We start from the raw sequence: 25,228 nt of genomic DNA on the forward strand, positions 1-25,228 counted from the left end.
TCATAAAATGGAAAGGGAGGAGTCTGGTAGGAAAGGATTGGGATCAGGACAGATATAACCCCACTGGGCCATCATGGGCTGGGGTGGAGAAAGGGACAGCTACGTACTATATATTTCAGAGTGATAGAGTGTGTGTGTGTGTGTGTGTGTGTGTGTGTGTGTGTGTGTGTGTGTGTGTGTGTGTGTGTGTGTGTCCGTCCCCCAACTGGGAAAACTGTACCCCTCCATCCACTGTGCCCACTTCAGCTGCAGCACCATGGTGCTTCTCACTTGGCTCCAAGCTGCTGCAGTGAGAGAATGCTGGAGTTGTCTTCTCTCTCCAGAGCAGCCTGTATATTGAACCCCTCATTCCCAGCGCCACCCCAGAACAATGATTTAAACGAAGGGAAAACAAAACTTACTTGAATTAAGAACCTGAGCAATGCCAGGTAAATCATCTAGTTATTATTAATGAGGATTTAGGGCCCAGTCATGCTATTAGCTCTCCATAGAATCAGGGCCCTAAAAAGCAAATTCCTTATGCATATATAATTTGTAATAATCAGATTTCTCATTATATGTACTTGAGAAGGCTACTAATATATGTATTTGAGAAGATGAGAATAAATGCTATCATGTAAGACAAAAAACTACATTTCCATTGTGTTTGACCCTGTTTTTGCCCATGTACTCAGTTTTTCTAAATTGCTTTGCATAGGGTGCATTAAGGGAAATTGAATTTGTGCTCTGAAATGTCACTCTGTAAAAGTTACGTTGTATGAGTTTATTCTTCTTTGAGTGATTGCTCACGTCCATTCCATGTAGGTATGTGCGCACTGCATGCACACATCATTGGAAGTTTTTCCTTTTACAGTATCTGTTGGGTTAGCAGGAAAGGCCCCTGAAGTAGCACCAGTATATTGGCTGAAATTTACCCCTGCTGGCCCTCTACCCACTCACTTCCTTCTTACCAGTGACTGTCATCGTAACACATTATGCTCTTGCTCTGCAAGCTCCGCTTAGCAGTTCTAACCTGTTTTTGTATTTTTAGTGAGTGTGTTTTTCTAGTTGTTACTCTTATCTTGTTGTAAATCGTTAAGTTACTTCGGTGCTGGGCTCACTTCGTGTCCCCAGTGTGTGATTGGGCATGCTCATGCCCCAAGGCTTCAAGCCCTGCATGAAGTGCCAGAAGCCTGTGCCCTATGGTGACCCCCCACAAAGCCTTCTTCAAGTGCCTTGGAGAAGCCCATCTGTCCAAGTCGTCTAAGATCTGCAGGGGCTTCAAGCTGCATACCAAGCGGGAAAAAGTCGCATTTGAAGATCATTCTCGGGGAGGCAGCTCTTCATCTAGCACCGGCATCAGATCCAGCACCAGTCACCCAGAGCGCACCGGTTTCGGTGCACGAGGCACTTAGCCACTCACGAGCTGCTACGGGAAAAACTTTCGTTCTCATGTTGAGGAGTTCATGTCAATGATGTGCGGACCCAAAATCTGTGGATATGGAAGGAACTCTCCCTGCTTATCAATGTCAGGGAGTTGCTGTCTGTCTGTCTTGCGTGTCAAGTTTTTCTCCCCGACTCAGGGGCAGGATGCGTCTCATCCTGTTCGACAACACAACTGTGTTTTCCTATATAAACAAGCAGGTTGGGGCTCATTCCCCTCCTCTGTGCTGGGAAGCCCTGTGGATCTGGGAGCTGTGTGTTGGGGTGGGTAATCACCCAATTGCCTCCTACCTTCCTGGGACTCAGAACACTCTGATGGACCAGCTGAGCAGGTCCTTTACCAGCCACAAGTGGTTTTTTGAGAGGCGGGATATGTGGCCCTCCAAGTCTTCTATATGTGGAAGTTTCCCCTCCTGAACCTGTTTGTGATCCATCAGTACAGGAAGGGACTGGGTCGCCAGTCCCTGGGAGATGAACTCCTTATCCTCTGGTCTGCTTTCTGCATTCCCCTGTTCCTGCTGGTATGCAAGGTGCTCCTGAGGGTCAGGAGTTCAGGGCTTCCCTCATTCTCATATTGCCAGGGTGGCCCATATAGTGCTAGCTCACGTCCCTGCTGAGCCTCTCCTGCAAGAGACCAATACCTTCCCACTGTATCCAGATGTCATAATGCAGGACTACGGCAGGTTTCGCTATCTGAACCTGTGGTCTTTACACATAACGGCCTGGAAGCTCCATTACTGATAGCAGCAGAGTTGCAGTGCTTGGAGTGGGTGCAGGAGGTCCTGAGTAAGAAGCTGTTTACTAGGTCAACCTACGTGGCTAAATTTAAGTGTTTCTATATCTGGACTACCCAGAAGGGAATTTCTATGGATTCTCAGGTCTTGCTGGTCCTGGATTATTTCCTGGATATCAGGGTCCAAGGGCTATCCTTCTTGTCAATTAGGGTATACCTAGCAGCTATTGCCACTTTTCACCTGGGCTCCCAGGGAAAGAAGCTCTTTGCGGACTCCATGGTCCATTGATTTCTGAAGGGGTTGGACAGGCTTTACCTGCATGTCCGACAACCTGTTCCTCAGTGGGACCTTAACCTGGTTATGACCAGTCTCACCCCCCTTTTCCTTTAAGCCTCTGGCACCATGTTTGCTGCTCCAGTTCTGAAACGTGTTGTTCTTAGTGGCTATCTCATCGGCCAGGCGTGTGTCAGAGTTAAGGGCCCTTACCTCTGACCCCCCCTTTACACAGTCTTCTTTGAGGACAAAGTTTAGGCTATGCCCTCACCCCACTTCCCTGCCGAAGGCGGTGTCTCAGTTTCATGTCTCTCAAGAGTTTTTTCTCCCAGTTTTTTACCTCAAACCGCATGCCTCTGGTAAAGAACAGGCTTTACATACTCTAGATGTTAGGAGACAACTGGCCTTTTATTTAGACAGGACAAAGCCCTTTCACAGGTCCCCACAGTTTGTGGCAATTCTGGAGAGGCTCAAGGACCAGCTGATCTCTGCTCAGAGGATTTCTTCATGAATATCCTGCATCAAAGAGTGTTATGATATGGCTGGGGTTCCAGCCCCACCTCTCTCAGTCCACTCCACTGTGGCACAGGCCTCCACTACAGCTTTTGTGGCTCAGGTCCCTATTCTGGATATCTGTAGGCCTGCCATGTGGTCTTCAATCCACACCTTTACCAACCACTTCACGCTGTCTCACCAGACTACAGAGGATGTTAGGTCTGTTAGGTCTTGGATGTTAGGTCTTGGTAGGTCTGTTATCCACTTAGTAGAAGATCAGAACTCTGACCCCACCACCTGAGGTTTCTACTTTGGAGTCACCTACATGGAATGGACATGAGCAATCACTTGAAGAAAAAACGGTTACTTACTTCTCATAACTGTTGTTTTTTGAGATGTGTTGCTCATGTCCATTCCAAATCCCACCCTGCTTCTCTTCTTCGGAGTAGTCCAGTAAGATGGAACTGAGGGGGTGGAGAGCCATCAGGGGTATATAATAGCCGATATAGAGCGCTACTCCAGGGGGCTCCCCTGCTGGCCCAATGGATACAGCTAAGGGAAAAACTTCCAATGATGCATGCATGTGCACCTAGATGGAATGGACATGAGCAACACATCTCGAAGAACAACAGTTACGAGAGGTAAGTAACTGTTTTTTTCATTTCTCCCCATTCTATACTGCCTCGTAGTCAGCAGAGCAGCTCAAACTCGAGCCCCCATATTCTAAAACCAGAGGGAAAGCCAGCAGGACATTGTCTGTGAGGACTGGAACTTGTTTCCCTTTGGGGATTGAACCAATCAAATTGGTAACCAGGAACAGTGCAAAAATAGGTGTTGGATAGGGCTTTTGGAGTGTGCTGTGCTTCCCAAAATGATGAAGAAATGGAAAAGAGATTTTTTTGTAGGTGGCTTACTGGCTGGCAGAGTTCCTATTTGAATGATCATTTCCATGTAGCAGACTATTTTTTTTAATTATTAATTGCTCTGTGGTGCATAGAACCTCACATAAGTGTCATTTTATTATAGTAATCTAAATTAATTAAACACAGTAATTTATTAATAGTAATGAATAATGAGCTCCACAGTTCCACTCAGAATTGTGATGTTGCAGTACAAACACACAGGATAGTGTAGTTTTTGCTCTTAAGAGCTAAGAATTATAGAGCAACATGTACAGTACTGAGGGAAAGTGGTTTTGTGTAGACACTTACATAATTTGTATCAGTAGTTCAGTAGGGTTAAACCGTGATTCTCCTGCAAGTTTTACCATCTGACGTCCTTGCTTTCTTATGACACTAGGTAGCTTGTATGATTGTGCATTATTGCATGATAGCAGAAATAAGGTGTACCCATTCTTTTCAGATTCTGTATCAAGCAGTGAATTACCAGTTACGTCCCTCAGAAGGGGGGGAAAATACAAATGTCTCAGGAACTTCTTCGCTGATCACTAAGGAGACTCCTCAGGTAAGTTTTAAAGCAAGACTGTAAAATGGCCACCATTACATTCTTTTTTATTCTGTATATAAGGAGAAACAGATTTCAAAGATTTCAACTACAGGTTGGACCTTCCTTGGCCAGCACCCCGGGGACCTGCCTGGTCTTGGATGAGGGATTTTACTGGGCCAGGGTAGGTCATTTATGGACCCCTACCCTCTGGCCCACTTGACCCGGCTCCCTGGCCTCTCGGCCAGCTCCCCACCTCCTACTGACCCTGCTGGACAGCCACCACTGCCATGGCTCCCAGCCCCACCAGGCAACCACACGCCATGGCCCAGCAACCCACTGGACAGCCCTGCTGCCATACGCTGGGTGGCCCGCAGGAGTCCTTTGTGCTGGCACTACACTGGGATCCTCCGGTCTTGCAACATCCGTGCTGGACCATAGATGTTGCTAGACCAGAGAATTACAGTTAAAAGAGTTTCAACCTGTAGTACAGGATAGCAAACTTGAAGTATTTCCCTGCTTTATATTTTGTGCTTAGCACTAGCAAATAACCTAAGGAAATAAACAAATAGATAAAATATTAATAAGTTTTCTTTGTAATATACACTCCAAATGTAGTCTGGGGCATCTTTGTCCACTGGGGTCTCAGCATTGTAAACAAAATAATTGAGAACATAAATCAATACAAAGTCAGGAAAAGTGGAAAATAAGACAAAAAACCTAACATAAAATACAAAAATAACTATTAATGTTGATGTTAGCCTTATAGTATGGCACAGAACAGCACTGAAAAATAAATTATATAACATATTTGAATTTATCTTTTTATCTATCTGCATATTATTCCCTTTTTTTCTTTCCCAAATCCTAATTGCTTACACATTTTATATTTACATACTTTTACAGGTTTGTTTTTTTGAGGCTTAAGAAACCATTATTTAGTCTGATTTCATGCTTACTTCTGCCTATAGAATTCAATCAAGCCTTGCATATACTAACCCCATAACATCTACATGTTGAGTCACTCTAGTCCAGTACACTCTGGTTTGGCAAAATCCATGGTCCAGCATGATTTGAATTAGCCAGATGTCCACTTACAATGAGTGTGGCCAAGTTTCCTATAACATTTGTTTACAACTACCGGTCCTGGCTTTCAGTATTCAGTACTGTTATTTATCTTTGCTTTATTCCTAGATGCTTCAGGGGATAGCCAAGTTAGTCTGTTACAGAAAAAAACAACAAATGGTCTGGTAGCACTTTATAGGCTAACAAAACCTTCTACGTGTTTTGTTAGTCTATAAAGTGCTACCAGACCATTTGTTGTGTTTATCCCTAGATGTCCTCTAAGAGTCCAGTAAGCAGTGGAAGTGTTGGTAATGCTATAGACAGTTTCAACCCCCTGTGATTCGGCAAATTCTTTGGTTTGGTACTGGTCAGGTTCTGAGAATGCTGGACTAGAGAGGTTCAATCTGTAGTTATTATATATATTCTTCAGAAACACTCTATCTTAATAAAAGTGATGAGGAGTCCTGTGGCACCTTATAGACTAACAGATTTATTGGAATATAAGCTTTCGTGGGGAAAGACCCACTTCATCAGATGCATGTAGTGGAAATTTCCAGAGGCAGGTATAAATATACAAGCTTAAGAAAAGAGTTCCAATCAAAATTAAGGCTGGAGATAACGAGGTCAGTTCAGTCAGGGAGGATGAGGCCCACTTCTGGCATCTGATGTGGAGGTGTGAACACCAAGAGAAGAGAAACTGCTTTTGTAGTTGGACAGCCATTCACAGTCTTTGTTTAATCCTAAATTGATGGCGTCAAATTGCAGATGAACTATAGCTCAGCAGTTTCTCTTTGAAGTCTGTTCTTGAAGTTTTTTTGCTGCTGGATGGCTACCTTTAAATCTGCTACTGTGTGTCCAGGGAGATGGAAGTGTTCTCCTACAAGTTTCTGTATATTACCATTCCTGATATCTGATTTGTGTCCGTTTATTCTTTTACGTAGGAACTGTCCAGTTTGACCGATGTATATAGCAGAGGGGCATTGCTGGAACATGATGGAGTATATTACATTAGTAGATGTGCAGGTGAATGAACCCGTGATGGTGTGGCTGATCTGGTTCGGTCCTGTGATGCTGTTGCTGATATAGATACAGGCAGTCCCCGGGTTACGTACAAGATAGGGACTGTAGGTTTGTTCTTAAGTTGAATCTGTATGTAAGTCGGAACTGGTGTCCAGATTCAGACACTGCTGAAACTGACCGCCAGTTCTGACTTACATACAGAATCAACTTAAGAACCCCAGGCGTCCCCAAGCCAGCTGCTGCTGAAACTGATCAGCAGCTGATTCCAGGAAGCCCGGGGCAGAGCAACTCTGCCTGGGGCTTCCTGTAGTCAGCGCTGGTCAGTTTCAGCAGAAGCTGACTTGGGGACGCCTGGGGCAGAGCAGCTGGGGTGCTGCTGGGTTGCTCCAGTAGCGCCGCTCCAATTGATTCCAGAGATGAGCTAATTAGTATCCAGTATATATTTGTTGGGGAGACTCTCTGGAGAGGTTGCCATTGTATGCGGCAACATATCAGCTAACACTTTTTGTTTCAACTATTATTTGGATAAAGTTGATAAAACTATCACTAGATGGGCATAGCTCCATTATGTTTCACAATCTCAAGGGTTCCAATAAAAAATTATTCACACATTTTGCTAATTTTAATTTCTTCGAGTGCTTACTCATGTCCATTCAACATAGGGGTGTGTGCCTGCCACATGCACCGGTGCCGTAAGTTTTTCCCTGACCAGTACCCCCCTGGAGTGGCACACTCATGCCACACTATATAGGGTGCTTCTGGCCCTTCCCTCAGTTCCTTCTTATTTTCAGGGATGGTGCTTGGAACATCCTCAGTGCCATTGACATCGGCACCGCTGGTGCTATCCCAGGTCATGCCGTCACCACCGTCCCAGTGTCAGGTACCGTGGTCCCCATGAACTCCCCTGGGGCTTTCCAGTACAGCCCCAGCTTACCAACTCAGTCACTGGAGCATCCCAGGCCCCTTCAATGCCGCCAGGATCTTATAGGCCTCAAGGGGGCACGGGGACACCAGCCCTCCCTCAACAGACAGCTGGGGTGAGTGGTCAGCCCCCATCTCCTGAGGAAGGCCAACTGGCCCTGGCTGCCTCCTCTTTGTTGCTTGATGAGGCTATTGTGGCTTCTCCCCCGTCAGTGCCCCAGGAGGACTCAAGAGCCCACCATGACCTCCTGAGAAGAGTGGCTAACAGTTTGGACCTCCAGGCCGAGGAGGTGCAAGAGATCTCCGACTCGCTGTTCAGGGTTCTGGGTCTTGCAGGGCCTGTCAGGGTGGCCTTGGCTCTGCATGAGGCAGTCACCAAGATTGCCAAGATACTATGGCAGACTCCCTCCTCCATCCTGCCTATAGACAAGAGTGCCGAGTGGAAGTATTTTGTCCGGGCAGGGGAACATGACTACCTTTACACCCACTTGCCACCCAACTCCCAAGGGAGCACCAGAGCAAGCCAGTCCTCGTCCGCAAAAATAAAGACTCCAAATGGTTTATTCTTCAGTCAGCTTTCAGTTAAGGGTGGCGAACCACCAGGTCTTGTTTGCCAGGTCTGAAACAGGCAATGGCCAGATTTGAGACCTCTTTGCTGATAGCTTCCCTCTGAGTTATAAGGCCCTGATTGAAGAAGGGTCCTCCATGGTGCTGGTGGCCTTGCAAGCAGCGTCTGATGCTGCGGACTTGGTGGCTCACTGCTTGGCTTCCACCATCTCCATGAGGCTTGTAGCCTGCCTTCTTGTATCGGGCCTATCTCTGGAGGCACAGAACTCCATTCAAGATCTGCCTTTTGACATGGGGCCCTGTTTGCAGAACAGGCGAACACAAAATTGCACAGGCTAAAGGACTCCTATACGACCTTGAAAACTCTAGGGCTCTACATCTCAGGGTCAGTGAGGAAAAGGATTAAGCCCCAATCCTCTCAACAAAAGAGCCTGTATGCCCATCAGGAGAGAGCACCTTTCTGCCTGAAGCCCTCCAAGCAGAGACAAGGCCTCCATCCCCTGCCTGGCCAATAATTGACCAGCCAGGCAAAACCCCAGGGCAAGTGTTCCTTTTGAGGGTGCTCCCCGGGACTCCCAAGATCTTTCCTGCCTGTTCTCCTTCAGGCTTTGTTCCTTCCTCCCAGCATGGACCGTTGGGTCTTAGCCACTGTCCAGCATGGCTACACTCTCTGGCTGTCTTCCACATCACCCTCATCCCCTATCCCTTTTCAGGGACCCATTTCAAAGTAGTTTCTCAAACAGGAGCTATCCTAGTTGCTCCAGGTGGAAGCAGTGGAGAGGATATCGCCAGAATTCAAGAAGAAAGCTTTTTACTCCCATTACTTTTTGATCCCCAGAGTGAAAGGGAGCCTACAACCTATATTGGACTTGCAGGGTGTCAACAAATATTTGGTCTGCCTCAAGTTCTGTACAGTCTTGCTGGCCATTATCATTCCCAATCTGAATTCTTGGGGCTGGTATGCCACTCTCAACCTCAAGGATGTGTAATTCCATATCGCCATCTTCGAAGGTCACAAGCGCTTCCTGAGAGTCACAGTTGGGAGACCCACTACCAATTCACTGTCCTGTTCTTGGGCCTTCTACTGCACCCAGGGTTTTCACCAAATGCATGTTGGCAGTTTTGACATACCTGAGGGGTCAGGGTGTACAGCTATACCCTTACCTGGATGACTGGCTTGTTAAGGGCCCGTGGAGGCAAAAGGTCCATTGCAGTATGTGTCTCCTCCTGGTCATATGCCGCTGGCTTAGCCTGTTGATAAACAAGAAAAAGTACCTCTTGGTACCAACTCAGAGGATAGAGTTCATAGGAGTGGCCAGAGCACCGCTCCCTTGAGAGATTCAAGGCCTTGCTGGCCCTCATTCAGCAACTCACAGATGCCCCTATGACCACAGCATGAGTGTCAGCAGATTCTAGAATATTTCATACGGCTGCTTGCATGTATGTCAGGCTCAGAATGAGGCCCCTCGAAGTGTGGCTGGTCTCAGTGTATGTACCAGGAAAGCACTTTCTAGAAAGGGTGGTAAGGGTCCCACCTCAAGTTCTGTCAGCCCTGAACTGATGGATGAGCCTAGACTGAGTCATGTTGAGCATCCTATACCATCCTCAACTGCACTTGAGAGAGCTAGTAGTTGACACTTCAGACTGTGGTTGGGGAGCCCGCAGGGGGACCCCTCGCACCCAGGGCATGTGGTTGGCTCAGGAGAAATTGCTCTACAGAAACTTAAAAGCTAAGAGTAATCAGGAACAACTGTGCGATGTTTCTCTCTCACTTCACAGGCAGGGTGGCGCACGTCCTCACAGACAACACTGCTACCATGTACTACATAAACAGGCAAGAAGGAGCAGGTTCCCCAGAGCTCTGCAAGAAGGCTATGAGACTCTGGGGGTTTTGCGTCCTGCACAGCATTGTGCTAGAAGCCCATCACCTTCCAGTGGTTCAGAATGCAATCACAGATCGTCTCAGCAAAGAGTTCTTCTTTCACCATGAGTGGGCTCTCCACCCCGAGGTGACTGACTCCCTCTTCCGCAACTGGGGCTGTCCCCTAGTGGACCTATTTGCAACGAGAGAGAACACAAAGTGCAGCTGGTTCTGGTCCCAGTTTGGCCTTGAGTGGGGTTCTTTAATGGATGTCTCCTCTACGCCTTCTGTCCATTTCCCCCTCTCTTTATAGTCACCTATGTTGAATGGACACAAGCAAGCACTCGACGAAGAAAAGACAGTTATCTGTTCTGTAACTGGTATTTAAGAAGTATTCCTCATGTCCATTCAATATCCCACCCTCCTCTATCTCTTCTGTCATAGTTCCGGCAAGAAGGAACTTAGAAGGGAGGGGTCTGGGATGCCCTATAGAGCGTGCCCTATATGGCTACTTTGGGGAGTGCTGAGGTCTCTGGCCCCTACAGTTACTGTTTAGGGAAAAACTTGTGGCAGTGCTGCATGTCACAGGCACGCACACCTATGTTGAATAGACATGATCAATACATCTCGAAGAACACCAGTTACAGAACAGGTAACTATTTTTTTTTCAATCCTCCCACAGTGAATAGAAGCGTTCTTTCCCTCTTCTCAGGGTATGTTAGGATGACATAGGTGGGAACATGATCTTATGGCTCCTTTGTAAACACCATTGTTTATGCATTTAAAAATAGCACTCGACGAAGCATTACAATAAATATTGTGAAGAATTCCTCATTGGTGTTAGGCTGGACTAGATAACGTAATTACCGTCGTTGCTTTTCAGCTCAGATAATTCTTGGAAGAGCTATGTTCAGGAAGGAAAGGAATTCCTCCACAATTACCTTGGTTATTAAGCTCCAGTTTTTACCTCAATGCCTAATTTAGTAGTGCTCAAAGACAAAAAAAATCTCAGAGAAAATTAGGGCCTTGATTCAAGAAGAAGATTTCTGATTATTATAGTTAATATGATTAGATTAAAGTACAGTGCTTAGCCACAAAATGCTGTGTTACATGTGAACAGGAGAGATGATAACCACAGTAAGTAATGCCGCATAAACGAGGGCTGACTTTATACTAAATCTGCTTAATACTTAAAACATGCATTACATCTGCTGTTAGATATATAAATAAAATAATTATTTTAAGTAATATGAAAATGTAATTACGATGCAGTGGGACTTTAGCACATGAGAAATTTGCAATGTCAAGAATATTGGTGCTGTCAGTGGAAGCAAGGTGTTTAAAGATAAATTGCAGAAGATGCATAATTCGCAAACATCCTATAAAAATTACATTTTGCATTATTGCTGTTTAAAGGACTTAAAACTTCTACTAGCTGTAGTTTAGTATTTTGTTTTCCAGATTATGGGTTGGCAGCCCATCAAGGTAATCCATTGGTGGGCTGCAACACATTTTGTTTACCTTGAATGAATAAAGTTCTAGATTTGAGTAACTAGAAAAAATGGTATCATGGGATTCCATATTCATTGGACTTTCTAAGAAGGAATAGACTTCTGAATATATTTTCTTAGTTATGTTGGGTCTGTAGAGCTAACAGGAATGCAAAATCTGCCAGGGAGTGCTCACATTTACAAATGTTGTGGCAGTACAGTTGATGATGCCTTTTTAATGATAATGGTAGATTTGGTGATAAATGTCTTAGGGTTTTTTTTGTACATTTAAAAAAAAAATCTAAAATAATGAGGCATATTAGAGCAGCCTAAAGTACAAAATAATTTGCTGCTCTTGATAGGGATGTGAAAGTATAACCATCTACATGATTAACCAATAGGTCTGGGCTCATCAGTTAACCTACATAGTTACATATTGGCTTCCAGTACAAAACATTCGAAATTGGATCCTAACCTGAGGGAAATAATCTTATTATGTCACTTCGATTATCAGTTTGCCAGTCTGAAGTATACAGTACTATATTTAAAGATGCTAGAGAATAAAATATATTAGAAGTGGAATCCTATCCCATTGAAGTATTAATTTCAAAACTTCACCTATGTCATTTTAGTTGTCAGTCCCTGTTCAGTGTCTAAAATTCTGTCTCAAGTTTCTGAGCTGAAAACTGGAAGCTCATATTCTTCTACCAGCATAAATTTACAAAAGTGATTTTCTTTTGATAGTTATCAATGTAATATAATTTGTGGGGAAATAACCATCATAACATATTAGCCATTACATCATGAGCAAAATGTATGTATAAAAGTGTACATGTGTGATTATCATCGGTGGAATATAATTACATTATTTACAACATACTGAAATCTGTTTTATATTCAAATATATAAGCTGTGTAAAACATGGAAAGAATTGGCACAGAACTCTCGGGAGTTAGTAACCAAAATGACTGCAGATATACCCAGTATTAATTTAAACCTGTTGTTTCAGGGAGATCTGACCCTGTAATTCAAATTTGCAAAACCCATATCCTATATTTTGAAACACCAGACCTGAACTTGACCTTATTGAGTGTGGATGCAGGTATCTGCCTTAAACATGTGTAAGTGTGGGAAGAGTGGGAAATCAGAATATGCAGATATCTGACAAAGATCCATTTGCAGCTTGTGAGAATTGCTTTATTTGGTTAATGCCTCAAAGTACCACATGCAGAATTTCAAATCTGTGAGCATTCATATAGCTTGCCAGTATTTTTCCATCAATGCAGGGAGCGTAGATCTGCAACATGGAATGGGATGGTGCGGGAGAACACTAGTTTGGGTGACTCCAAGGGGAAAAAAGATTAAATTTCTCACCAGTGAAGGGTGTAAAGACAAGAGTCTCCTACGAGAAACTGGATGGTTTAGTTGTGCTCCTTGGAAATCCACGCAATCCTGACTTTGTATGTTAAGACTGTTCATAAGATGTTGAAGAATGGCCAGTATGCCCAACCTTCCCTTTACTGTAAACTTCAGTATATCAACAGAACTGTGGGATTAGTTGAGCAAAATAAACACCTTCATAACCTTCAAAATGTAAATGGCTGTTATCCACAATATTATGAGATTAGAATTTAATGAGAAAAAGAGTGTTCTATTAATCAAAAAATCAGGTATTAGATTAAAAAGTGCAACATTATTTGTAACTCTGCTTGTGTTTAGCTTGCTGCTTAATGAGACTGATAATTTAACTCATTAACAAAACTGTTATCAGTATGTCTTTATGCCACTGTGTGTTCATTCTAGGCATTTGGCTTTATTAACTCATTGCAGTGATAATTCTGAGGTTATAGCTAATATTAGTTGTTGTGTATTGTTGCATAAACTCACAGGACGATATCAGCATTTCTTCTAGCCAATCTGCTGACTTGTTGTACTGGACCACCGCTAAAACTATGAAAGTTCTGACTAATACAACTACAACAACAAAAGCAATGCTGCATGCAGTCAGTGATGGACAGTGGTGGAAGAGGTCATTAACTTATCTTCGTCCATTACATGTAAGAAGTCACTAAAAATCTCTGCTATGCTGTATGGTCTTGCTAATGGATAAACATAGAGTTGTCAACTTCCTAATTGTGCAAAACTGAACACCGTTGCCCTGCCCCGTTCCCTGATGTCCTGCCAACTGACCTGTCTCTTTTCTCAGCCCTCCCCCACACTCATTCCATCTCTTCTCCCTCCATTGTTCTCCCTCTCCTACCCTCACTTTCATTAGGCTGGGGCAAGAGCTTAGGCTCCAGCTGGACATGCAGCCTCTGGGTTGCAAGCAAATGAGGGGTTTAGGGTTCAAGGCAGGCCTTTGGGCTCTGGGCTGGGGCAGGTAGTTGGAGTGTGTGTGGAGGGGGCTGAGGTGCTGGAGAGGACACAGCTGGGCTAAAGCAGGTTCCCTGCCTTGCCTCGCTCTGTGCTGCTCCCAGAAGCAGCCAACATGACTGGCCCCTAGGCCAAGTTTCAGCCAAGCGGCTCTGTACAGTGAGTGATTCCTGGGCCCACACATGCTGCCTCTGCAATTTCTATTGGCTGCAGTTCCTGGGCAATCAGAACTGCACAGGTAGTGCTGGGGGGGAGGGGGGTCAGTACACAGTCACTGGCCATCTCTCCGCCTAGAAAAGTCTGCAGCTCTGCTCCTTGAACCACTAGAACCACGGGCGGTCATGCTAACATTAAAGACCCATGGATGATTTACAATGTTTTCTTATATTTTACCACTTTATTTTTGCAAAATGCATACTGTTGTTGCTCTTATTTTATTAGCGTTAGTTGTGTCATTAAAGGAGAGCCAAGCACAAGCCAATGCTTGTAAAATTTCAGGGAGTTTGTTGTGGGAGCTATAAGCAATTGAAGCACCATTAATACATAGTGTCTCACTTTCTATTAAAATATAAACAGTCTCTTTACCTTCCTATTCTTTTTCAGTTCCCATTCACACTTTTCTTTCCATGTCGGTTGAGCCCCATTGACTTCAGCGGGTTCTGCATGGGTTCCATGCACAGAGATGATTGCAGGAACTCCTCCCATCTGAATATCAGACTGTTTATTAGACCTTAAAGCAGAGCTACTCAACTTTGGAAGCCCTGGGGGCCACAATGATACTCACAGCACATGCCAAGGTCCACAACTTAAGTGTGGCTGCATGTACATACAAATATGTATGCAAATAGCTTCTTTCACACTGACAGGCATGAATACAAAGATTAAGGCAAGACTACACAACATGCAGGCCCCATTTAAGTCAGTTCTGCTGATATTAATAAAATGCAATATTTACCTGATTTCCATCCATATGACAGCACTTTTAATAAGCAATGACAGTCCAGGAATTTTAACTAAAAAACCCATGTCAACAGAAGACCATTATATTGACTACTTTTTTGTTTTGGCTCCCACCTGCAAGCTGCGTGTTGAACCCTACGTAAACCCAAACCGCACCATGGGCCACAAACAAACGGGTTACGGGCTATAAGCAGCCTGTGTTTTGAGCAGCCCTGCCTTAAAACAAGATTTCATTACTACTAGGTATCACACTACCTGGAATGGGTCAAAACCAGGAGTGCGTACCTCAGACTGTCAGAAAACAGGCAGATACCCCAAACTGGGGGTGAAATTGAATTAAGAACACATCAAGCCAGTTGCAAATGTGAACTCATAGATTACTATGCTTGTTTTACCATGGTGTCACAAACAGTTCCCTTGGACTCTTTAGTCTATCTTGCCACCTAGGCAAAATGGACTTTGTGATAAAAGATTTTTATACCAAAAATCACATCACATTTATGTTGCTTCCTGTCCGAGACCAGTCACTTACTTTAGATTTTACACCAAAGATCATGCTGGCAGATAATTCTATCCTAACGTAACTAAAGGTTGATTAGAAACAGAAATCAGAGTATTGAGAGATTTAAGCAGGTAAAATATATGTGCAGGTGAGTCAGATTGCAGTTCCAAATGGTGACAGTGATATGATAAGCTGCCAGTTTCCCAAGTTTTTTCAGGATAACCAGCTAGCCTCTGAGGGATCTCTGTGTAGCACCTGGTCAGTCTAGGCAGTCCAGAGATAAATAATCTTTCCTTGAATCCATACTTCTAGCTTCGTCTCACAGAAAATAAACTTCAGAGGGGTAGCTGAGTTAATCTGTAACAGGAAAAAACTTAAACAACAAATAGTCTAGTAGCACCTTAAAGACTAACAAAACATGTAGATGGTATCATGAGCTTTCATGGGCACAACCTACTTCTTCAGATGATGGGAACAAACTGACCGTGGTCTTTTGTTTTGATGATTGAATGTCATTTCTCGCTCTCCATCACACATAATGACGACTTGCTTTGAAAGTAGCACTTTCCTCTTAAAATTCTTCCCTGGCATTCCAGGAGGCTTCTTTCTCCTTTGATGGATTATTTAGTTACACAATGTAAATATCATGTAATAAGCAAACAAGGTGATATACAGATAAATAAAAAACAATGCATGTAACATCCCATTACTCTCCATTAAGTTTTAACTCCAGATAAACTCTTAAACATTTCAAGCTCTTTAATCTCTACTAATATACAAGTGAATTGGCCTAGGGCTGACACCTGGTTGGCTTAACTCTTCTTATTCCTTTCAGGGCCAAGAATTTGGAGATGTATTAAAAAGCAGTTCCGAAGCAAATGCTGCATTGGAAAAGCAGGGCTGTCATCCCTTTTATGAGTCTCTAATTGTTAATCCATATGTTGCAGAAGTAAGTTTTTAAAATTCTTTAAGAGTTAAAATTTGTTCACTAGGAGAATTTAGAAAAGATTGTGGCACTTGCTTGAGGAGTTCAGAACTGTGGATGACCTTGTAACCCCCCTGCCACAGAGAGAGAGAAAGAGAGAGAGATTTAATGGCACTAAACTTGGTGACAGCTCCTGAACAGACTTAGCAACACCAAGCAAACTTTTCAGGATTCTGCCAGCCTTTACCTTGTAGCAACCCAGCTTTACCTTCATGCAACCCAACTCTCCTGAAAGAGTGTTCCCTTGGAATATCCAACCTCCATCACTGGACGCTTACTGTGACTACCAAGTCCACTATCTCCAAAGAGCTCAACTAAGAATTCATATCATGCTTATCAAAAGGGCTCGCTGAACTACGGCGAGCCCCGCTCGCCAGCCGTGCTGTCTGGCGATCTGTGAATACGCAGATCATTCTGTGCATGCGCAAATCGCCGGAACCCGGCTCTTCCGGGTTGCAATCTACTCGCCACAGGCGAGTAGATTGCATTATTTGTCGAGCCTTGCTTATCAATATTAATAGTACTCAGATGTACTTATGGTAAAACAAAAAGAAGTTTATTAGAGAAGACGGAGTTTTAACTCTTATAGAGTGAAGGCAGAATAAGAATTGGCTGCAAATAAAACAAAAGCATAACATCTTATAAGAACCAACACATAAGTAGCATGCTACCGTCCTTTGCCTAAAGCAGTTTTCTTACCCACTGACTTTTCGCAGTTTATTGATTTAAATCAGGATCCAGATTTTTCATAAATCACTCTCCTCTGACACTATTGTTCTTTAGTGAAATGGATCTCTAAGGGTTCCCTTTCCTCCTTATAATCCAGAAAACCTTTGAAATTTATCCCTTTGAAATGGACAACATTCTTCTTTCCTGCTATTCATTCTTTGTTGATGCTATATTGTTTCTCTCATTTCCATGTAGACTTAACATGCTTGCTTTGTGTCAAGTAACACAGACCCGGGCACATGAGTGAGTCTGGCCCCGGGGATTCCATTTTGCCCCTCCCCCCCAAACCCCTCTCTCGAGTAGTTGCGAACTTGCCTGGCTGGTAGACACACTCACACAGCCTGAGCACATCTATCAGCCAGGCAGTTTGCAGCTAAGGACTGATACACCTAATAATAATAAAACTTACCTAATTAGAAAATACTGGACATTTTATATATCTGGTATTTTCTCAATTTGTTTCCCACACAGAAGCCTCAAATACCAGACTATCTGGTACAAAACTGGACACCGTGCAACCCTACCCCTCCTTGCATCCTCCCTTCTAGCCAGATACACTACCCCCGATCTGCTCCTGCCTCCTGGAGTGCCCATGGCGCGCCGGGTCCCCCAAGCCCTGGCCCAGGCTGGGCGGAGGTTACAGCCGGGTGGAACACTGAAAATGTATTCATTTTTAATTCTTTTTTATGAGTTTATATTTTTGGGATGCAAAAAAAAGTACTGAAAAAAAAAATGGGTTCCAACTAAAGTAAACAGTTTCGGAAACCCTGGTCTAGCCAGCTTTCTATCCATCTTACAGTCCATTTATCCAATCCATATTCCCTTAACTTGCTGGCAAGAATATTGTGAGTGACTGTATCAAAAGCTTTGCTAACGCTGGCACTGGAGGCTTTGGGTGGACCAGAAACAACTTAGTTGAATATTCATCAGTTGCTTAATGATTATGCAATGACTGTTACCGGTCCTTCAAAAGCTCGTGAATGGATTTACTGGTCCCTGTGTCAAAAAGTTTGGGAACCCCTGATTTACACAGTTTACATTTCACAATGCTTATGATGACCGAAGGTTTCATTTAACATAGCATCATAAAGCAAGTTAACAGGAGAATGATTTTAGATGTTATACAGCAATAGAAAAAGTATGTAGATTAAAAAAAGTAATGACATCAAATTATATAATTGTATCTTATGTGATATATTAAACATGAGTTTTTTTTAAAAAAAATATTTAAAGAATATAACACTGATTTTTTTTTTTAAAGTCTGAAGTAGCGTATGCTGCATACCAACACAATTCTTCAGAAAGCTTTGCAGAAGTATTGCTGAGGACAGGAAAATTAGCAGAAACTAAAAGTGAAGGAGAGGATCTATTTCCAGCTACAGAAGGTAAGTTTGTGTGTGTCAAGGGTTTTATTTATAATATGTGTGTGAGTGTGTATTCTATGTGTTCATATATGCAGTATAGTATCCAAAAGTGATATTTTTGTGTGTTCTACAAGTTTCATCATTATTTAATTTCTAACAATGTAAAATTTATCTGAGAGGCCGATCACTGGAGGGTGCAGAAAAATGGGTTGGATTTGTTAGGACCAGTTTGTGAAGAAAGTTATACATTCACTTGTAATCAGAAAGTGTCACTTTTAGAAGGTTCATGGTGTTTGGCCATTGTGACAGAAATAGCTGTGGACTTCTGTGTCCACAAACACCATTTGAGAAGTAGTGGAGTGCAATAAATGTCCATCAGATTGTCTGCAGATAGGTATGTTAATCTGTTGCAGTTAGAGTTCATATCTTTTGCAACTTTGCTACAGTGACCTTTGAATTACAGTTTTTCTTTCACTATTTTATTTAGTGCTTAGTTTGTTTTTAAAATTCCTGGATTCCTAAAACTTCTCTTCACCAAAATTAAAAATGTATATAGGGACTATACTCAGAATGATTCAAACAGACTTAAAACTGCCTTCACTAAGTAGGGACACTTCAACAAGGAAATAGATTGTATCATGGAACAGGCTACTCAAATACCTTGAGAGAACTTATTTCAATATGGCGGGGGAAATGTCCACATACCTCTCTCTACTTGTCATCTACTACTCTACACTGAAACCCGTATGGGTATCCTAAAACAATTACAATCCATACAGTACTACCTCCTGAAAGAGATCTTTCCTGAACCCCCTCTTCTGACTTTCAAACAGCCCTCTGGCCTTGCCATCAGAAGTAAGCTCTCCAAAGACCAGGAGATGCCAAATCGAAGTGGCACTAAAACCCTTTCAGAACGACAGATGAAAAAACATGCAAACACACTTCCATTGCTATGAAACAAAAAACAGGACTATGTAGCACTTCAAAGACTAGCAAGATGGTTTATTAGGTGATGAGCTTTCGTGGGCCAGACCCACTTCCTCAGATCAAATTGTGGAAGAAAATTGGCATGACCATATATACCAATGGGTCATGCCAATTTTCTTCCACAATTTGATCTGAGGAAGTGGGTCTGGCCCACGAAAGCTCATCACGTAATAAACCATCTTGTTAGTCTTTGAAGTGCTACATAGTCCTGTTTTTTGTTTCAGCTAGACTAGACTAACACGGCTACATCTCTATTACTACTCCACTGCTATGATGATCATTATTCCATGACACACATTTCAATATCCCTGAGCTTACACATGCATATCCTAACATATGGTGTACCTTTTTCAGTGCATCGAATGCACCAACACCAATCTGGATGAATCCAATCATTACACTTACAAATGAAATTTCACAGAACAATAGGATAAAAAATACCATGTCATCCCAGGTGAACATTTTCACAAAGTGATCACCTCATTTGTGACTGCTCAATCTTTGTTCTCAAAGGAAATGTGCACAGTGATTTACTTGAGAATTTCACAGGATCTTTTTCGGGGGTTAAGGGAAAACGCCACATTTATTGACAATGTAACATTATCAGGGCTGGATTACCCAATAGGCAGACTAAGCACGTGCTTAGGGCACCAGCAAAGCAGGGCACCAAAAAACCCCCGCGATTTTACGGTATAGTATTGTTTTTATTTTGAATTACATATCGAGGGGCACCATAGTCTTTTCAGTGCTTAGGGCCTCTAAAGGTCTTAATCCGGCCCTGAACATTATTCTTTTATATGCATAGTCTCTCTCTCTCTCTCTCTCTCTCTCTCACAGACACACAGACACAGCTTAAAGTTATCAGTTTGTTGCTCACATTAACTCACTGGCCAGGCATTTCTCAGTTCAGACCAATGCTCCAATATTGATAACACAAGACCTGGAGATTCGTACAAAACACCCCATCTTTTATAGGACTTTTTTCCCATTCAGGTTTATAGATTTTTGCTGTGTCAGCTCTTAATCACTCACCATCAGTTTTGTTTAACACCTGTTTATCTGGAAGTTGGGTTTTTTTGGTCATCTGACACCAGTATGTTAGTGCCTCCTTCCCAGTGTAATTTCAAGCCTGTGTTATCTGTAAAGCTTCAGAGGGGTAGCTGAGTTCGTCTGTAACAGAAAAAAATATTAAAAAAAACAAATAGTTTGGTAGCACCTCAAAGACTAACAAAATATCTAGATGGTATCCTCAGTTTTCGTGGGCACAGACCACTTCTTCAGATGACTGAAGTGTTGGATGTTGGTTCTGGACAACCAAAAAACTTGTTGTTTTTTAAGTTTTATCTGTAAAGGGTTGTCTGCCATATGTATGTCCTGCACTGGTCTGCCTTATATTGGGCTCAGTTGATGGTACCTTGGCGCCCCTGAGTCGTCTACTTCTTCTTCCCCTTCTTTGACTATTTTAAATCTAAAACTGCTGATCCTTCAATTTTTATCTTTCTCCAAACAGTCACATCCCAAACTCATTCACTCCCCCTCCCCAGGGTACTACATAATTGTTTCACATGGGGAAAAAGGATATAGTTGCCCTAGTAAGGTATCTGTCTACTTCCAATACAAAGCTTCTGTTAGTACAAACTTTTAATCATTCATCATATTTTCTTTTTAACACAATCTGTATTCTAATTACTCCTTAAGAGCAACAGTGTTGTTATGCTGAATCACAAGGATCTTTCTGATCTCTTTCTGCTTTAACATCAGATACAGACACAAGCAGTGTGCCTGATGCATCTTTACCATGGGCCTAGAAAACTGTTCCTCTCTGCTAACTAGAGAAGGGTGACTGACAGTTACAATTGCTTAACATTTATTCTCACACTACCCATTAATCACATGGCATAAGACATTATGAAGGTCTGTTATCTACAACTTCATTTTCAAAAGAAAAACCTGGGAATTTAAATTCATAATTGTGCTAGACATTTAAAGCTGTGGACTTGAAATGCTGGTTTTAAAGCTTGTTAAAACAATTTGTAGCACATTCTGCTGCTGGCTAACTCTTAATTACCTACTTCATTTTAAGAGGCATTCTACAGCAGGAATGTGAATGGTTAACTGGTAAGCATCACCCTTACCAGGAGATGCTTACTGGTTACGGTTAACCAACAGGGTCTGGAGCAACCCATTGCCAACCCTGGGCAGAGGGCTGTTTCAGCCCGGCCATCGTAGGGAGAGATTGTCCCCCGCCCATTTAATTGGTTATCGGTTTAAACATAATGTTTAACTAGTTAACTAATTAAATGGAACTTTACATCCCTATTCTACAGTATGTGAGGATGCCTTTATGTTTAAGAATCACTTTACAACCTCTGCTTAGATGAGTGGTTACCAACCTTTTTATGCCCCAGGTCACTTTTTGAATAAAAGGGTGACCCAGGATCTATGCTTCCCTTCCCCAAGGGAGGTCCTGTCCCTTCCCTGAGGCCCTACTCTGCTCACTCCATCTACCTCTCTCCATTGCTTACTCTTGCCCACCCTCACTCACTTGAGTTTGGTTTAGGGCAGGGGCAGGCAAGAGGCTGTCAGGAGGCTGAATCCAGCCAGCCACGCCACTGGATCAAGCTTGCAGCTGCCTCGCCGGAAACCTTAGGCAGAGATCAGTTCACGTTTTAAAAAGCCAGCTGTCTTCCACTCCGGACTGTTGGGGATGGAGACTTCTCATGCTGTTCCTGTCCCCCAGCAAAAACTCTTAGGTCCCATTGGCCAATCTCTCAGTTTCCGGCCAATAGGAATCGAAGTTTTGCTGGGAGTAGGGGCAGTGTAGCAAGCCTTCTCCCTCCCTCCTTGTTCCCCTCCCTCTCATGCCCAGAGTGGAGCAATGTAGAGCAGCCTGCAGCAGACAGTCTGCCTCAGGTTTCTTCTGGTAAACACCTTTTAGCCAGAGCCTGCCTCTGGCTCCCCAGCCCCTCCCTTCCTCAACCTTCTGGTCCCTTCCCACGTACCGAAACCCTCTGCTCCCTCATGCACCCCAATCCCCTGCCTGAGATCACAATCCCCTCCTAGCATAGGTCACATCCCAAAACCCTGCATCCTAGTCCCCTGCCCTAGGTCACAACTGTCTCCTTCACCCAAACTCCCTCCCAGATCACATTCTCCCTCCTGCACTCCAATCCCTTACCCAAGCTCCTTTCTGCACCTAACCTCCATTCCACACCTCACAATTCCTTTATTAATATCTTGGAAGAGAGTGGCTCTCAACCACTTTCCAAAATCTTGAAGTGGTCATCCCATCAAAAATTATTGCCCACCTCTGGTTTAGGGGGTGTGGTCTTTGGGCTCGGGCCAAGGATTTCACAGTGCAGGAATGGATCTGGGCTGAACATAGAGTAGGAGTTGCGGTCCAGGTGGGGGTGAGGAATGCAAGTTCTGGGAGGGAGTTTATGTGCAGGAGAAGGCTCTGGATGGGGCAGTCTTGTGGGTGCAGGAGAGAATGTGAGGTGCTTGCTCTGAGAGGTGGCAATGGCTGGGTCAGGGATTTAGGGGTACAGGAGGGGATACATGTGTTAACTCTGAGGGGACCAGGGGTGAGGCTTGGGGTGCAGGAGAAGGGAGTTGGCTCTGGGAGAGGGGGCTCAGGGTTTGGCTGTGGCTTCCTGCTGTGCAGTACTTACCACAGGCAGCTCCTAGTTGGCGGAGAAGCAAGACTAAGGCAGGAACTCTGCCTTCTATGGCCTTGTGCCATTCTCACAAAGAGCTAGTGCACCCCTAAGGGGAGGAGGCACGTGGCTTTGCAAGCTGCCCCTTCCTGTCAGCCCTGCTGCCTCAGCTCTCATTCACCAGTTGCATGTTCCCATCCATTGGAGGTGTGGAGATGGTGCTTGGAGGCAGGAGCAATGCGCTGAGACCCCTGCCCATCCTTCCCCCACACACACTGATCCACACTGGCTAGGCTGGAGCAGGTAGGAAGCCACTTTAGCGACAGCCCCTCTATATCACCAGAGATCACAATTTACTGCAAGAGTCCTCTGGATTGACCAGTCCATCACAATTGACTGGTTGATGACTAGTGGCTTAGACACTCTGCTTATTTTCCTGAGACCAGAAGAATTATTTGGAGCTCAAAAGCTTGTCTTTCTGCAACCTTGCTTACCTTGTGTATTTCATTAAAAGTGACTCATTGTCATGTTAGTATTTTTCCACTTTTTGTCTAGCAGTGATTATATATCTTTCCCCCTTTACCTGCCTCCTGCTAATTTAAGAAATGAACTGTTTCAATATTTGCAAGCTGTTACTGTCCTTTGAAGGAAGATGTCTGTCTATTGCTGTACTCTGTGGAGAGTTCTAATCTGAAAAATGAGTGTGTTAGATCATATGAAATGTGAGAAGTCTTAAAGTGAAACTCTCTCCGTAAACCATACATTTTTAATTGCAAAATTAACTATCATGCAGTGTCCAAAGTGAATACAATTATCTAGCTCTGGATACGTGATTTATTTCCATGAGTTACTGATAACAGCTAAAGGTATGAAGCAGAGCCATGATTTAGGAAAAGACATTAAGCATGGTCATACTAGGAGGATGTCAGGTTGGTTCCCTTCATACTTTCTTATGTTTAGTCCTGTTGGCCTGTTTTATCTTAGATGTTGCATCAGCACAAGTTCCCAGGTGTTGTGCCATGGTTATTTATATTGAAAGGAGAACAATCTGAGACTGCAGAGTATTCATTGCTTTCTTTCTAGTAGTTTATTTTTGGTACTGTTTATGGTTTTGTCTTTGACTAATAAACTAAGGCAAGCTCCATAAAGAGATGGGGATTTAGCCTGGCATTGCTTCCCTTCCTCAGCTGGTAAAATGGCCCACTAGCCCACAATGAGTTTCCAGTACACTAATGTAGCTACAAGTCTTAGTTCATGGCACTATCAGCAGTGGTTGCAGAATGGTAACACATTATTTGAAAGATGTTTCACTCTTGTATAAAAATGGTGCCTGTGATGACCTATGTAATTACAAATATGTGCACATTACTTTTAGTAAAAACTGAAATCAGCAATGGTTAAAATAAGTAGAACAGACTAATAATTTACTCAATACCGTAAAACCTGTAGGAGGTGAAGGATAGGAATCTTGAATGGGGAAGAGGCCTAGTTAGCTTTGTAGACAGATGTTATACACAGAATGGTAAAGATAAGTCTCTCTTATGGGCATTGATTTCTCTGTCACTTATATTGGCAACTTTCACTCTGCCAGTCTTGCTTTGTGGTTTCCAGACAGGCATTTGGTTTGCATGGTGAAAATGCTTGCCTTTCAAAATATTTTTGTAGTGATCTTTGGTGTTACCCGTTCCAATTTTTGTTGTTTTGGTTGCAGAAAAGTTACGTTGTTCTAGTTCAGATTAATTCCTCATTAAGTCTATAACAAAATGTCAATTGACTTCAGTAGTATCTTCAAGAAATGTTCTAAGGTGGGATTGATTACTACAATGATATAAATCCTTTGCAGATGAGAGGTGACATTAAAGGAGTTGAACAATTGATCACAGATGTACAGCCTTGGGTATTGCATGATGTGCCTCAAATAGTGCTAATGTTGGGTTGTTGAAGAGCTGCTGAACAGAGTGGAAGTAGAGCCTGGAAGGATTCCAAGCTTTCCCCATACCTCCTTTACTTGAACGTAGGCTTCCACTTTGAGACCTAGAGTTGAAAGCCCCAGCTAGTGTTAAAATTGCATCACCATTGGGCAGAACGGTTCAGATAGGATATGTTTGGGTCTATTGTCTGACTGCATTCAGAAAGAGCAAATTGTGAAAACACCATCCATGAAGGATTCTGTGACAGTTTTTGTCCTTAATGAGCAAAAATTTCATAAAAGCTTTGGAGCAAGTTTCAAGGATTACAGTATCCTTGGAGGAAAATCTCTCTTTTAAAGGGAAACTATAGACTTTTTACCCTGATGTCATCAAATTACTTTGACAACAGATGTGTTTGGAAATATCAGAAGAGATGGAAGACCCACTTCAGAGGAATCCCATGAAACTGCT

General features: G+C 43.2%; 1 protein-coding gene across 5 annotated transcripts in view; it reads left to right on the top strand.

Moving 5' to 3' along the window:
* NBAS (NBAS subunit of NRZ tethering complex) overlaps positions 1–25,228 on the top strand; it is a 338,668-nt gene that overhangs the window by 142,793 nt on the left and 170,647 nt on the right. For 4 of the 5 annotated variants that reach the window (XM_075923472.1, XM_075923474.1, XM_075923473.1 and 1 more), the window contains 4 exons: positions 4,287–4,388; positions 13,181–13,348; positions 15,962–16,075; positions 18,102–18,225. In XM_075923472.1, the coding sequence (XP_075779587.1) occupies positions 4,287–4,388; positions 13,181–13,348; positions 15,962–16,075; positions 18,102–18,225 (508 nt within the window). The remainder of the gene's footprint in view (positions 1–4,286; positions 4,389–13,180; positions 13,349–15,961; positions 16,076–18,101; positions 18,226–25,228) is intronic. The other variant, XM_075923475.1, reaches the window with a different exon arrangement.

This window comes from Pelodiscus sinensis, chromosome 3 (genome assembly GCF_049634645.1).
Source record: "Pelodiscus sinensis isolate JC-2024 chromosome 3, ASM4963464v1, whole genome shotgun sequence".
NCBI classification, from domain to species: Eukaryota; Metazoa; Chordata; order Testudines; family Trionychidae; genus Pelodiscus; species Pelodiscus sinensis.